The sequence below is a fragment of the Bubalus kerabau genome, chromosome 19 (assembly GCF_029407905.1).
Source record: "Bubalus kerabau isolate K-KA32 ecotype Philippines breed swamp buffalo chromosome 19, PCC_UOA_SB_1v2, whole genome shotgun sequence".
Classification (NCBI taxonomy): Eukaryota; Metazoa; Chordata; class Mammalia; order Artiodactyla; family Bovidae; genus Bubalus; species Bubalus kerabau.
In genome coordinates, this window is record NC_073642.1 from 43067722 (window position 1) to 43085960 (window position 18239).

Below are 18239 nucleotides of genomic sequence, written 5' to 3' on the forward strand. Positions count from 1 at the left end.
CTATGGTTTTTCCTGTGGTCATGTATGGATGTGAGAGTTGGACTGTGAAGAAGGCTGAGCGCCGAAGAATTGATGTTTCTGAACTGTGGTGTTGGGGAAGACTCTTGAGAGTCCCTTGGACTGCAAGGAGATCCAACCAGTCCATTCTGAAGGAGATCAGCCCTGGGATTTCTTTGGAAGGAATGATGCTAAAGCTGAAACTCCAGGACTTTGACCAGCTCATGTGAAGAGTTGACTCATTGGAAAAGACTCTGATGCTGGGAGGGATTGGGGGCAGGAGGAGAAGGCGACGACAGAGGATGAGATGGCTGGATGGCATCACTGACTCGATGGACGTGAGTCTGAGTGAACTCCGGGAGTTGGTGATGGACAGGGAGGCCTGGCGTGCTGCGATTCATGGGGTCTCAAAGAGTCGGACATGACTGAGCGACTGAACTGAACTGATGATGCAGGAGACCCAGGTTTGATCCCTGGGTCAGGAAGATCCCCTGGGGAAGGAAATGGCAACCCATCCAGTACTCTTGCCTGGAAAATCCCATGGATGGAGGATCCTGGTAGGCTGCGGTCCATGGGGTCGCAAAAAGTCAGACCTGACTGATTGACTTCACTTTCACTTTAAGTTGCTTTTATTGGGGAACCAAGCTTCAAAATTTGTTTCTTCATCTCTTTTGCTGATTCCGCCTCCCATGGAAACTATATAATTCATGGATTATCTACACAGCTTACTTCTCGCTTACTGTTTGTTGTGTGTTTTGTGACTTTAGTGAAACTCTTTTATTTTATATCTATTAACTCAAATAGAACTTAGACACTTTTAGAACTTCAGATATAGTGAGTTCTGTGCAGTGTAAGGGTTTATCTTTCTAATGGAAGAAAAAAAGGTGATAGTACTTGGTTAAAACATATTTTAAGTTTAGTTTTGGAATATTGGTATAGATTTCTAATGCCTGTATTACTTGAAGGCCCAGGATGGATACTTTGGATGATTTAATTCACATCTAGATTAATAAGTTGCTATTGCTGCTGCTTTTTAAAAAAGAAAAAATACATCAGTTATCAGTGAAAGGAAGGCAAGGTTTTTAGCATGGATGATTACACATGTTTCCTTTTTCATGTAGCAAATAAATGCTTGTCACTATGTCAGGTTAGTCTATCATTTTTATTATGTTTATGGATTGGTGTTTTACTATACAAATAAACGTTTTCTTTTTCCATCAATTTGAGGTTTCTTTTCCTCATTATTGGATTCGAATTTTGCATTTTAGTTAGAAATACCACCAAAGTATTGTTGTATCTAAGTGCATCATATCTGTTGGTATTGTTGTTCAGTTGCTCAGTTGTATCCATCTCTTCGTGACCCAGTGAACTGTAGCATGCCAGGCTTACCTGTCCTTCATCATCCCTCTCAAGAGTTTGCTCAGACTCTTGTCCATTGCGTCCGTGATGCCATTCAACCATCTCATCCTCTGTCGTCCCCTTCTCCTCCTGCCTTCAATCTTTCCCAGCATCAGAGTCTTTTCCAGTGTCAGCTCTTTGCATCAGGTGGCCAAAGTATTAGAGCTGCAGCATCAGTCCTTCCAGTGAATATTCAGGGTTGATTTCCTTTAGATTTGCCTGATTTGATCTCCCTGCTGTCCAAGGGACTCTCAAGAGTCTTCCTCAGCACCACAGTTTGAAGAAATAAATTCTTCAGCAGTCAGCCTTTTTCACTGTCCAGCTCTTACATCCGTATATGACAACTGGAAAAACCACAACTTTGACTATATGGACTTTTGAGAGCAAAGTAATGCCTCTGCTTTTTAATATGCTGTCCAGGTTTGTCACTGCTTTTCTTCCAAGGAGCAAGCGTCTTTTAATTTCATGGCTGCAGTCACTGTCCACAGTGATTTTGGAGCCCACGAAAATAAAGTCTGTTACTGTTTCCACTTTTTCCCTGTCTATTTGCTATGAAGTGATGGTACTGGGTGCCATGATCTTCATGTTTTGAGTGTTGAGTTGTTGGGGTAGGATGTTATTTTGTCCCACAGTAAATGATAATTTTGGTTATTTGGTGGTGTCTGCTGTGCTTTATCCCCACTCCATTGTTCTTGCCTAGGGAATCCCAGGGACAGGGGAGCCTGTCACCCAGAGTTGGACATGACTGAAGCGACTTAGCAGCAGCAGCTGTGCTTTATTGAAGTTAAAACTTTGGATTTAATAACTTTGACCCATGAAACTTGTCAGTGGATTTTTGCTACCTTTTTTGCGTGTTTGTGTGTTTGTGCTCAATCGCTCAGTTGTGTCCAACTCTTTGCAGTCCTATGACTACAGCCTGCCAGGCTCCTCTGTCCATGGGATTTTCCGAGCAAAAATACTACTGGAGTGATCTGCCATTTCCTTCTCCAGGGGATCTTCCCTTACCTTTATTTTCAGGAATTTCTCAATGTTGACTTGTTTCCTGCAATGTGAGGTACATTTTTTTTCCCCTTTCACATCTTCGTATGTAAAGATATTTGTGAAATTTATAAAACAAAATATTAATAAAATAATTTAACCTGATGAAAATTAGAAGGGATTAATATATTGTCCCATACAAGCACCTTTGATATTGCTCTGGAAATAAGTTTGACAGAATCCACTATTCTGTTCTTTTTTTTCCTCCTTGTGATCAGAAGAGTACAATGCCTTATCAAATTGAGTCTCTTTTAGAAGTTTCCCATTGAACATAGGGATAGGTTTGGGGCTGATGATACAAATCTTGGTTCTTCGGTTGTCCCAAAAATCCCTGCAGCTCGTCTTTTGTGTGTGTGTGTGTCTAATTTCTTTATGTTCTTTAGACTGGATAATTTCTGTTGTTTGTCTTCAAGATCACTTGCTCATTTCTCTGTCATCATTTGTTGTTGATAGCATTCATTGAATTTGTTGTTTCTGTTCCTGTATTTCTGGTTCTAAAATTTCCATTTTGTTGTTCCTTATATTTCTGTTTCTTTGCTGAAACTTTCTGTTAGGAAGTTTGTTTCACGTGTGTTTATAATTGTTCACCAGAGTGTTTTATGATGCTTTGAAATCCTTATCAGATAGTTCCACAACTGACATCTTTGCATTGGTGTCGATTGTCTTTTCTCATTCAGGTTGAGATTTTCTTGATTCTTGAAATGATGAATGATTTTCATTTTATTATGTTTTTATTCTAGATTTTGAATAGTATGCTGTGAAACTTTGAGTCTTATTTAAATCTATTTTTAACAGGCCTCCTCTGACACTGTACTAGCCGAGGAGGAAGGCTGCCTCATTACTACAAAGTGAGGCTAGAAGATTGGACTCCCCACCCTGCTTGATCTCCACCAGCCTCTGTTGACCATTGTGGTGGAGAGGGGAGGGTACCTCTTACGTCAAGGTGGTAGTTAAAACTTCAGACTTCAGTCAGCCCTTGCTGACATCTTGAAAGGGGAAGGGACACCTTTGTTGCTGCTGGCTAAAGTAGAATTCTGCTTGGTTGCCATTGTTGTGAATGAGGAGGAGTAGGTTCCACGATGTTTGGCTGGAGTAGGGCAGTAATTAAAAAATGATTTTGCTTGCTAATCTACACCTTTCCCAATCCTTTCACCAGAGAGAGCAGGCTTTTCTTGTTGGTTTTCTGAGTGGTGGTTTATTGTTGTTTTTATTTTTTTGCCTGTGTTCATCAGTGTTTCTGGGTTGCAGGCTTCTCTGTTGCCTAGTCTAGGAAATATAAGGCAAAAAGTAAACCCAGAGAACTCAGTCATGTTGTTTTTCAGGTTCTTAGAGTTGCTGTTAATTCACCTTCTCTTCACCTTTCGGTGTCTTTTGGTTTTTTTCAATATATCACAGTCAGGAAATTAGATGTATTTAGTAAAAGAAATAGGAAGAATGTTTCTTCTCACTTTTTGCATGGAACTGAGTAGCCTAACTGGTGTAAAATTAAAATAGTCCATTGTGAACTTACTTTAAATGAAATGTTCAAAATTATTTTGTTCCTAAAAATATTTACCACCATATTTTGTAAGTCACTAAGTTGTACATAAGGTTAAGTATATTCTTTGTTGTACTTATATATGCATGTATAAAAGTCTCTTTCTTTATTTTAGGATTATGTACTGAAGGACTCTACCGTGTTAGTGGGAACAAAACTGATCAAGACAATATTCAAAAGCAGTTTGATCAAGGTAAAAAGATAATTATATAAGGCAAGATTATCATTTTGTTAGTTTCCTTATTGAAATTTCATATGAAAACCTCCTTAAGATTATGTATTATGGAAGAAAGTTTTGAAGTAGTATTAGGAGTATTTAATCAAACAGATACCAGAGTCAAGAAACAGGAGAGCTGTAAATCCATTAGCACAATTGGAAAAGCAGTAAATTGAGTTATGATGCATCATCATCTTTGTGTATGCAGATTTACCTTTAAGTGCAATTTGAAAGTGTTTTTTTTTTTTTCATGATACTGTGCCAACTGACTAATTAGGGATTTTTTAAAAAGCTGAATTTCCTACTCATATTAAATTAATTCTATATGAGATCAAAGATTTAAGTGAAAAAAATGAAAACTGTATGTACTAGGGAGAAAAATGAGTGAATATTTTTATAATCTTGCAGTAGGGAGAGGCCTAAACTTAACATGAAACCTAGTAAGCATGAACAAGATGATAAACTGGACTGCTTAAAAATGTAAAAACTTCTGTATGGAACAGTGGATAAAACAAAATCAGGAGAAAAACTGCAAATCTAGGGGGGCTATGGACTTTCTTTGCTAGATTAAGCAATTTATTTCAGAAGAACAACATACATATGAAAATATGCTTAGCCTCTGTCAGTTATAAATAAATAAAAATTAAAACAAAAAGATTGTATTTATTATGAGAATGGAAAAGATTATTGGTAGGGCATAGGCAAACAGGTATGTTGTATATTATTGGTTATGGGTGCTTTATATAGCTTTTGCTGGAGAAATTCCATTTGTAAATATTTGTTACAAGTCTTCGTGTAAGCCTACCAAGAAATTCATTGCAGCATTGTTTGTATTTTGTTTTAAAGGTGGGGAGTCCACTCATGTTTACAAGCAGAATACTAGATAACCATATAAAATAACAAAGATTATATATGTTGAAATGGTAAAATTGTTGAGTGTTGGAGAAGGGGGTGTGTATGCTTTGCTTTGAAAGAGTATTGTTAGTGTTTCACTTTTTAAAAGTATTTTGTTACAAAAACTGTTTAGACTTTATCAAATCCTTACAATTTTACTTCTAAGTAATAAAGGAAGAATAATCAGTACCAGGGTCTCTTGATTTAGACTTTCTGGTTTTGTTTTGTAGTTCTACCACTTACTGTGCTAAGTTGATTCAGTTGTGTCCAGCTATTCGCGACCCTATTGTCTGCAGCCCGCCAGGCTCCTCTGTCCATGAGATTTCCCAGGCAAGAATACTGGAGTGGGTTGCTGTGCCCTCCTTCAGATCTTTCCAACCCAAGGATCAAATCCACATCTCTTACATCTCCTGCATTGGCAGGCGGGTTCTTTACCACTAGAGCCACCTGGGAAGTCATTTACTGTCTTTGTGATCTCTGGAAGTTAATCTTTCTAAACAGCAACTTTTTAATCTGGAATTGGGCTTCCCTTGTGGCTCAGATGGTAAAGCGTCTGCCTATAATGCGGGAGACTAGGGTTCGATCCCTGGGTCGTGAAGTTCCCCTGGAGAAGGCAGTGGCACCCCACTCCAGTATTCTTGCCTGGAAAATCCCATGGACGGAGGAGCCCAGTAGGCTACAGTCCATGGGGTTGCGAAGAGTTGGACACGACTGAGCGACTTCACTTTGCTTCAGAATGGGAATGATAAAAATAACCGAAGAATAATGAGATAATGCATATGATGAATTTTCTGTGCCAGACACTGTGTTAAATGTTCACTGGGTAGCTTATATTTCAAGGAATGTAGCCTGCCTAAGGAAGTAAGCATTAGTAAATACAAGTTTTTAATCATAAAATCTTTATAGTTTTTTTAAATGAAATAAATCTAAATCTTCAGTAATAGAATATTATGTAAATTTTGTGTCTGGGAGAATGTTTTATAGTTGTTAAAATTGTTTATGTGTGGAACAAAATGTAAAGATTGGTGATTCTTGGTTAAGGGTATGTGTGAGTTCCTTATATTTTTATTATTATTGCAGAATTTCTACAAGCTTGAAATTGCAATGAAATGTTTCCTGCTCCCTTAAAAATTATTTAAAAGAAATTTTAATAACCTTGGATAATGCCTTAAAATTCAATATAAAATATATATGTGATTCATCTTTTTTTTTTTTTTTTTCAAATGAGCAGAAAAGGGATGAAAGGAAACATGCTAAAGTATAAACAGTGATTATCTCTTGATTATGGGGGTACTTTTTTCTTTATCATAAGTATTCATTGTATTTATAAAAGGAAAATAAGACTTTAAAATAGCAAATTAACCTTATAATACACCTTTACTGTGTTCTGTTCTTATTTATTTAAAGTCAGAACTTCACTGATAAGTGTTTAAAGTATTTTATATTAAAATTTTTAAAGTATAAGTTAAAAAGTTGAAGCTTGAATTTATATGTATGATTCCTATCTTTGTGTCTCTGTTTCCTTATGACGTCTTTTAAAAATAGCTTACATTAAACAAAATGTTTTAAGAGAAGAGAGATGTTAAATAATATTGCCTGTATACTAATAAGCCTAACAGGTTTTTTTATTGTAACAGAAAATGCTCCTTGCTTGGTTTTCTCTTTGATTATCTACAGTTTTATCAGGCAAACTTACATTAAAACAATGGGGGAGAGATGAATCTGCCTTTAAATAAAGGTGATCAATGAGAAGACTTAAATATCTTTGGATCTTCAAATACCCATTTAGCTTACTTCTCTTGTTATAAATTTAAATTTATTATAATTTTTAATTTCAATTTTTGTCTTGTAGATCATAATATCAGTCTAGTATCAATGGAAGTAACAGTAAATGCTGTAGCTGGAGCTCTTAAAGCTTTCTTTGCAGATCTACCAGATCCTTTAATTCCATATTCTCTTCATCCAGAGCTACTGGAAGCAGCAAGTAAGTATAAGCCTTTTTTTTTTTTTGAGTGGGATGATGATAGTGGGGTTTGTACATTGGTTGCTATGTGTTAAAAGAGGTCATTCAGTAGAATGTGTAGCAAATAAAAATTCAGCTTCTAGAGCTGTCTGTTAAAGTTCTTTCCCTTTAAATACTTTTAGCTAGCCTCCTAGATAACTAGGTGCTCCTAGAAGTTAGATCATAGTGCTAGAAGTTTGAGGTTTGTGTTTGAATCAAACTCAAAGGCATTGTAGGAAAAAGAAATTAATTCTTCAAATGAATGTATCTGTAACGTACTTCAGTAAAGTATGTTTTTTTTTTAAATACGTTTTAAGTCAAAGAAATTAACTTTGGCCTCATGTCTTAAGTCAGTTTTTGAGAGAGAGAGACAGGAAAATGAGGATCTATTCAGTATTGATTCTTACTTGGCATAATCATTCATCCAGATGTTTCCACTTAGCAGATACTCATTTGTTATCTGGAAAATGAGGGAAAAAAGGTCTATTTGACTGTCAGGTAACCTAGTGCTTGATCCTTACTGTGTTCTCAATATTTAGTTTCTAAATATTTCTCATCAGTGTGTCCTTCTGATTCCAAGTCTTCAGGCTCTTTAGAGTGAAGTTACTTTCTTACGATTTTGATTGTTAGAGTTCTCAGTTTATTTTCTTTTAATTAAAATCCACTTCAATATATTGGCACACGATCCAGTTGCCTTATACATAGTCGCATATATAAACTGGGAAAATGGTCCATTTGATAGCTTAGATTTTCTTACTTTTTGACTGTAAACAATAGCCTTAGAACTTTCCTAGTTAGGAAATTATTGAGGGCTGATTTAGAAGTAATATGTGGCAAATGAGAAATTTGTTAGTACTTGGTTTTGGGGCTTCCCTGGTGGCTCAGATGGTAAAGAATCTGCCTGCAATGTGGGAGATCTGGGTTTGATCCCTGGGTCAGGAAGATCGCCTAGAAAAGGGAATGGCTACCCACTCCAGTATTCCTGCCTGGACAATCCCATGGACAGAGGAGCCTGGTGGGCTGCAGTTCATGGGGTCGCAGAGTCAGACACAGCTGAGTGACTAATACACAGTAAGTGGTATTCATACTACCTGCCATGAGTTGCTATGCAGATTGGACCCCTCCAGAGGAACCCACTGTTATTTTGGAAGAAAGAAGTGAATGAAGAAGAGAAGCAGTAAGGGTGCTCTCTTCTCTCCTCCTATTTATTGCAGAACTGCCTTTCAGTTATCCTGTTTCATAATTTGCATAAGTTTGAAAAGTAACTGACCTCTGTAGTGATTGTGAAAAAAGATGTTTGATAAGCTAAGTGAATTATAAATAAGTATATGGTGATGCTTTAAATCAGGTGCTGGCAAACTGACCTGTGGGCCAAAAATGCAGCTTGCCATCAGTTTTCAGAAGGCTTCAAGCTAAGAATGTTTTTTTTACGTTTTTAAATGGTTGAAAATGTTAAAAGAAAAAATTATATGATATGTTAAAATTATATGAAATTCAGATTTTTTTTTTTAAGTTCTGTTGGAACAAAGCCACTCTTGTTGCATATTGTCTATGGCTGCTTTTGTACAACTGCAGAGTTGAATAGTTTCACCCACAAAGCCTAAAATATTTACTCTTTGTACCATGAATATTAAGAGCTTAACAGATTTATTAGTAATTAGTTGATTCTAAGTCAGTATCTAGTTAGATGTTGCTTTAAAAAATTACTAATACACGATTTTGCCATCCCCAAGTTACTCAGTTATTAGCTTTGTGAAGAGTCTTACTGTAATGAATGATAATCTATTTATTAGCAGATTCTTTACATTTTCCTTATTTTTGTTTACCTCTCCTAACATATTTCATATACATTCTTGATTGTTTTATACAGTAAGCATAGCAAGAAGCTTTATCAGTATTTTTTAATGTCTGTGTTTCATACAAATTCCTCACTACTTTTACAGAAATCCTGGATAAAGCAGAACGTCTTCATGCACTGAAAGAAATTGTTAAGAAATTTCATCCTGTTAACTATGATGTATTCAGATATATAATAACACATCTAAACAGGTATTTTTATTTTTTGTTTTTGCAAGTAAAATGCACTGCAGATTTCAACATGTAACTATAAATTGGATAATTTTAAGATAGAGACAAACTAAACATACAGTTCAATTTTGAATCTCTAGATCATTTTTTCCTGGATTTGTAAAATAGGTTTTTCATCAAGCTTTTTAAAGAAAGATATATGACCCTTTTAGTATACGTAATGATTTTATAAAAAGTAAGTGTGGTGAGTACTTTTTTTTTTGTCATTGCTATTCTATAACGGTTCTTTCCTATAGAATCTTAGAATTTTAGTTACAAAATGACATGTAGATAATTAACCAAATCAACCTGTTTGAAGTTGGAATAATTGAGATTTAAAGAGAGAAATCATATGCTCAAGTGGCACATCTTACGATTAGAATCCAAATTTTATTAAGTGGTTTGATTCCCTCTTCTTTTGTGCAATTTCTTTTGTATATCTTGCTTGTTTTGTTTAGATAGTCTTCATAGTGAAAGTCTATTAGAAACTTGAATTCATATTACCATCCTTCTTGACTGAAATGTATAACATTATCCAATATCAAAAACCTTAAATAATGTAGAGCTTCAAGTTCATGCTTTTCTCTATAAAGAAACTCTTGCCAATATCATTTGTTAAATGAAAGAAAATATTGATATTGTATAATGGGATAAACCTCAAGACTTTGGAGTTAAATAGATTTGGTTTTGAAATGTTTTTAGTTCTGTGGCCTTGAACAAATTTTTTAACCCTTCCTAAGTCTTGAAAATCACTGCAGATGGTGACTGCAGCCATGAAATTTAAAAGATGCTTACTCCTTGGAAGAAAAGTTATGACCAACCTAGATAGCATATTCAAAAGCAGAGACATAACTTTGCCAACAAAGGTCCATCTAGTCAAGGCTATGGTTTTTCCCACTGGTCATGTATGGATATGAGAATTGGACTGTGAAGAACGCTGAGCGCCGAAGAATTGATGCTTTTGAACTGTGGTGTTGGAGAAGACTCTTGAGAGTCCCTTGGACTGCAAGGAGATCCAACCAGTCCATTCTAAAGGAGATCAGCCCTGGGATTTCTTTGGAAGGAATGATGCTAAAGCTGAAACTCCAGTACTTTGGCCACCTCATGCGAAGAGTTGAAGTATTGGAAAAAATGCTAGGAGGGATTGGGGGCAGGAGGAGAAGGGGACGACAGAGAATGAGATGGCTGGATGGCATCACCAACTCGATGGACCTGAGTCTGAGTGAACTCCGGGAGTTGGTGATGGACAGGGAGGCCTGGCATGCTGCAATTCATGGGGTCACAAAGAGTCGGACACAACTGAGCGACTGAACTGAACTGAAGTCTTGATTTTCTTGACTGTATAAGAGTGAGAAGAATAACACCTCACAGAGTTGTTATTGAGACTGAGAGTCCACCTTTCACAATATTTTCTACTAACGTTGTAATGAACTCGTTTGGTTTTTTTAAGCTAATAACATCAGTGTCCAAAACAAGTACATTTCAGTCTGTAGCTCTTAAAAGAGAATATTAAAGTTTTGTTGTTTTCAGTGTAGCATAAAATTATAAACATTTCTAGTAACTTCTCTGAAATCTCCCTCTCTGAGAAAATACCAGCATATATAACATTGCAGTATAGGTAGTGGAATTTCCTCTTTTGAAAATGACCATACAGATGGTTCATGCTTTAACAGATGTGTACAGGGTACTAGAAGAGAGATTATCTCGTATGGAATGTTGGGATGGTATATGAACATATTATTTTATAGTTTGAAGTGCTGAAATAAGAATTAAACTTCATTAAAAAATAATATGGAAAAGGGACAAAGGGAAGAGCATGTTCAAAGAACCATGTGCTGGTCCACCATCAGTGTTACGTTAGACACCTAGTGTGTTTGACTCCAGTGATACAACAGTTAGTGACAACAGGCACGTTTGATACATTGAGGAATAGCAAAGAAGCATACGTTGCTTGAGCAGAGTGAAGCACAGGACAGTACTACTCAGAGTGTAACCTATGGACTAGCTTTAGTCCTCAAAATATTTTCACAAGGAGGTTGCTTTCATGTATATCACTAATTTCAATGTTGAGTTCAACTGACATTTGTAGAGGTTGGTGTAGGGAGTAAGTGTCAGTGAAAAAAAAACATTGCATGATTGTTTCTCTGAATGGTGTGGGGAGCCACTAGAAAGTAGAATAGAGAAATTGTATCATCAGACTTAAATTTTAAAAGAAATACTCAATTATTGACGATAATGGGTTTACTCTTTGTGCCATGTACTCTTACAAGTGCTATACAGATATCAGTAAATAAAATAATCACACGTTTCATGGAACTTACATTTTAGTATAAGAAATAAATGATAGATATATAATAGGTGGTTGACAGATTGCAAAAATTAATCCATAGAGTTGTTCTTTAAATATATTCTCTTTCACCTTCCATATTCAGTGAGTTACTGTGTCAAATTAGTTTTTTTTCTTAATTATTTTTCCTTTTCATTCCTCTGCCACTGCTTTAGTTTTAATTTCATCATTTCTCATTTAGGGAACTCGAGTTTTTCATTGAGCTCTCTCTGCCAGTTTTTCTTTCTCCTTTGATCACAATGCCAGAGTGATCGTTTTGAAAACTCTTTCTGTAAAGATCACTTATATCCTGAAGAAAAAAATCCAAACATTAACATTAAGTGGCCTAGTTCTAACTTATTCTGTTAAATTTCCTTTCTGTTTCCACCACGTTATTATTACAGTGCCACTGTATTAAACTGATAGCATTTAACAAAAAGTATCAATTTGTGCCTGGCTTCTTCTCACATCTTAACATGACTGCCTTAGTCTTTCTCAAAATTCAGTCCTGAAACCAGCAGCATCAGCAAAAACCTGGGCACTTGTTAGGAATGCAAATTAACAGACCCAACTCAAGACATAATTATCAATCTTGTGTTTTAACAGGCCCTCCAGAAGATTCTGATAGACACTGAGAACCACTGGGAAGTGGTGGTTTTTTTTTTTTAATGTTGATTTACAATGTTATGTCGGTTTCAGATGTTCAGCAAAGTGATTCAATTACATACTTTCTCAGATTCTTTTCCATTATATGTTATTATGGAATATCAAACATAGTCCCTGTACTATACAGTAGGGTCTTATCATTTTTTGTATTTTATATGTAGTAATGTGTATCTGTTAATTCCAAAGTCTTCATTTATTCCTCTCCTGCCCTTTCCCTTTTGGTAACCATAGGTTTTCTATGTCTGTGAATCTTGTTTCTGTTTTGAACAAATAAGTTCATTTGTATCATTTTATTTTTTAGATCCTACATATAAGTGATACTGTATGGTATTTTTCTCTTTCTGACTTAACTTTGCTTAGTATGTCTCTAGGTCCATTCATTAACTACAGATAGCATCATTTCATTCTTTTTTATTCCATTGTGTATATATATTTACCATATTTTTATCCTTTCATCTTTTGATAGACACTTAAGTTGCTTCCATGCCTTAGCTTTTGTAAATAATGCTGCTGTGAACACTGGGGTGGATATGTAATTTCAGTTTAGAGTTTTCATCTTTTCTGGATGTATGCCCAGGAGTGGGATTGCTGGATCATATGGCAACTCTAATATTTTAAAAAACCTCCATACTGTTCTCCATGGTAGCTGCACCAATTTACATTCGCACCAACAACAGTTTAGGAGGGTTCACTTTCTGCAACACCCTGTTCATCATTTATTATTTGTAGACTTTTTGATGATGGCCATTCTGAGTAGTGTGTGATGGTATCTCAGTATAGTTTTAATTTGCATTTCTCTAAAAATTAGTAATGTTGAGCATGTTTTCATGTGCCTATTGGTCATCTGTATGTCATTGGAGAAATGTCTATTTAGGTTTTCTGCTCATTTTTGATTGGGTTTGTGTTTTGTTTTGTTTTTTTTTTTTTGCTACTGAGTTGTATGAACTATTTGTGTATTTGAAATTAACTTCTTGTCAATCACACTGTTTGCAAATATTTTCTCCCATTCCATAGGTTGTCTTTTCATTTTGTTTATAGTTTCCTTTGCTATGCAAAAGCTTGTAAGCTTGATTAGATCCCATTTATTTTTGCTTTCATTTCTATTACCTTGGGCAGCTGACCTGAGAAAGTGTTGCTGTGATTTATGTCAGAGAATAAGGCTTCCCAGGTGGCTCAGTGGTAAAGAATCTGCCTGCCAATGCAAAAGACACAGGTTTGAACCCTGGGTCAGGAAGATCCCCTGGAAAAGGAAATGGCAACCCACACCAGTATTCTTGCCAGGGAAATCTCATGGGCAGAGGGGCCTGGTGGGCTACAGTCCATGGGGTCACAAAGAAGTCAGATAGAACTTAGCGACTAAACGACAATGTCAGAGAGTGTTTTGCCAATGTTCTCGTCTAGGAGTTTTATGGTGTCATGTCTTACATTTAAGTCCAATGCCGTTTTGACTTCTTTTTTTTTTTTTTTTTTGTATAATGTGAGAAAGTGTTCTAACCTCACTGATTTACATGTGGCTGTCCAGCTCTCCTACTTGCTGAAGACACTGTCTTTTCTCCATTGGGTATTCTCCTTTGTTGAAAATTAATTGTCCATAGATATGTGGGTTCATTTCTGGGCCCGCTGTTCTGTTCCATTGATCCATGTGTCTGTTTTTATGCCAATACCATGCTGTTTGATTACTTTAGCTTTCTAGTATTTGAGAACCACTGTTGTGACTGAAGTACTCTTCCTAGTATTTTACTAACACCCATTACCCTTTACTCAACTCAAACATTACCTCCCTTTTGTTTGTTTTGACTCAACAATTAGACTTGCCCAGGTTCATGTCTTTCAGATTTATAGGCATTTTCAGAATTTTTATTTGACTACCACATAGACATACCTGACTGGGCCCCACTATACAGTGTATTTTAAGAAAAGGTTGATTTTATTCTGATTATTCTAATTTAGTCTCTTAACAAAAGATAATGCCTTTTTTAACACAGAACACATGTTTTTAGGGCATTTATTTTACCTTGGATGAACAATTCCTATGTTTGGGGATGTGGGTCCTTTGGTTTAAGTTTTAAACTTTTTGATATGCATAGTTAAGTATAAAATTTTCCTGCTACTTTGCGTATTGAGCTATTTCTTTATGTGTGAAATGAGAGGGTTGGATAAAATATCTAAAACTTCCTCCCCATTTAATAATTTTGAGTTAAAATTCAAGATTTGCTTCTTCTTGATTTTTATGTATGGTGGTAGTAATGCTCACATATTTAAAAGACTGTAAGTGCAAATTAGTAATATATGGTCATTTGTAAATTATTTATTGTTAAATCATAAGAGTTTTAAGGTAGAATGTGCTTCTGTGAACTGTTGTCATTGAAATTTGTGATGATGTGCAAGGTAGTTGATGATTAAAAAGATTGTTTTTTTAGAATACTAGAAACTTTTTTTTGAAAGTTAAAAAGTCTCCTGATTGGAAGTAGAATAATTTTTCTGGAAGTAAAAACCATCTTTGATTCTCATAAGAAATGGATTTTACTGCTGTCTTCTGTTATTAGAATGTAGTTGAACATGGAATGCACAAGAAGAAAATGTTTCAAATTTGAAGTTAAGATTTAAAAAAAGAAAAAGTAAAGCCAAATCATCTGAAATAATTTCCAACTCATGAATTCTTTAATTGTAATGAATTTTGACTGGTTTCTAATTGTTCTTTTATATCATAATTTCAGGGTCAGTCAACATAATAAAGTCAACTTAATGACAGCAGACAACTTATCCATCTGTTTTTGGCCAACTTTGATGAGACCTGATTTTGAAAATCGAGAATTTCTGTCTACCACCAAGATCCATCAATCCGTTGTTGAAACATTCATTCAACAGTGTCAGTTTTTCTTTTACAATGGAGAAATTGTGGAAACTGCAAACACTGTGGCTCCAGCGCCGCCTTCAAACCCAGGACAGTTGGTAGAACCAATGGTACCACTTCAGTTACCACCACCATTGCAACCTCAGCTGATACAACCACAGTTACAGACGGATCCTCTTGGTATTATATAAGTAAGAAGGATTGCAGACAGCCTGAAATTGGACAGAAGAAAATCTAGACATGCATGTTTCAGGGTTCAGTAGTATACTTCATGTTTCTTACAGATAATTCACATTCAAAATGATGAGACATTTCCTCTTTGAACTGTATGGTATTCCTTACTCATTTACATTACAAAACTAAGACCATGTGATAAGCATGACTGAGAGGTTTAATTTTTATAAACAAAAATAGCTATAAAATACAAAGCTGCTGTTGCATGCAACCTTATTGCAATCAGTATATCATTCCTGTGGCATTTTCTGTCACATTATATTGTGAATAAAATTTTTCTATAGAAATTAAATGATTTAAAAACTCACGTATATGAAACATTTAATGCTTTCCAGCCTGCTTTATGGCTGGTTTTGTTATTTGATGTGTTAATTTGAGCAACTTAATTTACTTTTAGTAGTCTGTGTAGATAACTAAAAAGCCCAGTTAAGTATTTTATTATTTCAGGCTACTTATGCCATGCTTGGGATGTTGTTTGAAGGAAAGAAAAATACATTTAACATATTTCTGCACCTTCATCTTCTAAGTAAACCTGTGGATGATTTGATGGGGGTAAATGAAAATATTTCTTGTACACACATACCAAGGACATGCTTGTGGCTAAAGTGAGTTGATAATGTTGTGCAAAGGATAGTTGTCACCAACTCATTTCTTTATAGTCCATAATGAAACCAACATCTTGTATACTGTTAATTCTGTAAACAGATGCATGTTCAAAAGATCTATTATGGTCTTGTAATCTTAATCTAATATATTTTAGATATTTTAATTTTTTCCCTCTTGGGAAATACATTTAGTATAGTGTAGAAAATACTTCATGACATTTTCATATAAGGTTATATAACTTTTCATACATAAACATGAAATTTGTTGTAGAAAATTCTTTAAACCAAACATTTTAATCTAGGACTTCAATTTAATCTGTCCCTTGAATCTATTTTTATGTGGCCCTTAAAAAAACATATCCAAAAATCCATTGCTAATATAGCAATAAAAATACTTTGGGTACTGACAGCCTCTTTGGAGTATGTATATATAAAGTTGCAAACTTGTATTCATATTCTTTCTGTGATATGTTGTACTAAAATCCAAAGTGGCTTTTGCACCGTTTTGTAAAACAATTATTTTCCTTTGATGTTGGTACCAGATTTGCTGTAAATGACTGCTGCTTTGGAGGTTAAACATTTTGTTAGCAAAGTTACAACCAGAACACTAAATTACGGATAAAATTTTCAGAATTAAGTGGCATAGGTAAATTTTGATAGGATTTATTCAAAATTTGTTCATTATCAAACCATGCCCTTTTTTTTTCCCAGAAAGGAAAAAAAAATGTGGGTTTTTGTTGCTAGGTTATATTTTGTGTAGTAAAGAAAAATTTCTTCAGTCCATGTTGTAATCTTCATACTGCAATTTTAAGGTTGTCTAATGTATACTATAGTAAATAGATGATTTTGAGATTTGATGCTCCTAAGAGTTTGATTTGCTCCATTTTTTCCTAAAATAAATACTGTCTTTCCCAACTGTTATGTCCTAGGTATTGTACTTCTAATTTTGACTTCAGAATCAAGATGTTGACATGAACCAGGCTGCTGTGGAAGTACATGTATATTATAAATTATCTTATTTGTGTTATACTCTTACATGTTATTATCTTTTCTAAGAAAACAAAGTCCCTATTATTCCTATTGCAAAGCACACAGGAATTAAGAAAGTACAGTAATTTTTAAAAAGAAAAATCTGGTAAATGTAGTATTCTTGTTCTATATTACTTATGCCTATTGTCTATATAGCTTTAATTTATAGCTGTCAGTTTAACATCAGCATGTCTGGCAAAGAAAATTAAACTGTAAGAGTTTTATAAACTGTTTCTAGGTTGCTAAAGAATTTATTTTTCTACTATATATGGTATAGACAAAGCTCAAAACTATGTACAGGAAAAAAGCCTGACTATTTCTTTTGGATGTAGGCTGAAAAGAGAATTTTCAGAACTGTTCATGTCTTCAGTTCATTCGGTCATAACTTTGCTATTGTAATATGTGAATCCCAGTTTATTTAAGCTATTCTCTTTTATACTGTGTTAATTTAACTTTCATGTACATTTAGTGCAACTTTTGTTATTAAAACTAGCATTTACCATTTTCCACATTTACTACCTTACACCTTCCCCAAAATTTATCTCCACTTTTCTATGCATTCTATAATTGATTTGAAAAGTTTCATAGCGGATCATTTAAAATTCTGCTTTTGGTTCAGTTAACCAATAGGTTACAGTTAATTGATAATTAAAATACAGTTTAAAGCTCAGTCTGTTACACTGAATTGATTGCGTTTGTTTTTGCCAAGGGTTTAGATATGTTTTTTAATGTTAGATAAGTAATTCTACAAGCAAAATAATATAATGAAACTTTTTTCTGGTAAGTTACTGGAAGGTTTCACTGTTTTAGGGACCTGTCATATATGAAACTTCTTAAAGGATGAAAAGAATATTAGATAGTCTCGTAATTATGGGTAAATATTAAGGCATTATATTTTACAGTTTTAAATAAAATTCCATCTACACACATGTTGCCATCGTTTCATTTAAGCTTCAGTGCTTATTTCAATATTGTACTTAACACTATCTAGATTAGCAATATAAAGAAGCATAGTGGAACTGTCTAAATTTTCAGTCGATTTATGGGAAATCAAATTCTCTTCAACAGACACTTATTTAGGATATACAGTTAATTTTAGAACAAAATTCCAGGCAAAATATATTTTCATTTGAAATGGTATTTGTTAGTAGTGCTTTCTCCCTCTAATATTTACAATGTAAATAATGTAGGTACCAGCAATCTAACTTAGCCAAAAAGCAGCTTTTATTTTCCATACTGTATGTAAATAGTATAGACCTTTTTTTTTTTTTGAGGTACTGGAATTTAATTTCTTATATCTCTTGGATAGTAACAGAAGGGAACAGTTGGATTAAGAACTTAGGCCTTAGCTTACATGGTGATTTTTAGTTTTTTT

At 34.6% G+C, this 18239-nt stretch overlaps 1 protein-coding gene across 7 annotated transcripts in view; it reads left to right on the forward strand.

Moving 5' to 3' along the window:
* Nucleotides 1-18003, forward strand: part of ARHGAP5 (Rho GTPase activating protein 5) — an 80124-nt gene extending 62121 nt beyond the window's left edge. For all 7 annotated transcript variants that reach the window (XM_055556431.1, XM_055556432.1, XM_055556434.1 and 4 more), the window contains 4 exons: nucleotides 4086-4163; nucleotides 6934-7065; nucleotides 9027-9132; nucleotides 14860-18003. In XM_055556431.1, coding sequence (XP_055412406.1) covers nucleotides 4086-4163; nucleotides 6934-7065; nucleotides 9027-9132; nucleotides 14860-15187 — 644 coding nt within the window. In that variant the 3' untranslated portion in view covers nucleotides 15188-18003. The remainder of the gene's footprint in view (nucleotides 1-4085; nucleotides 4164-6933; nucleotides 7066-9026; nucleotides 9133-14859) is intronic.
* The last annotated feature ends 236 nt before the right edge of the window (nucleotides 18004-18239 follow it).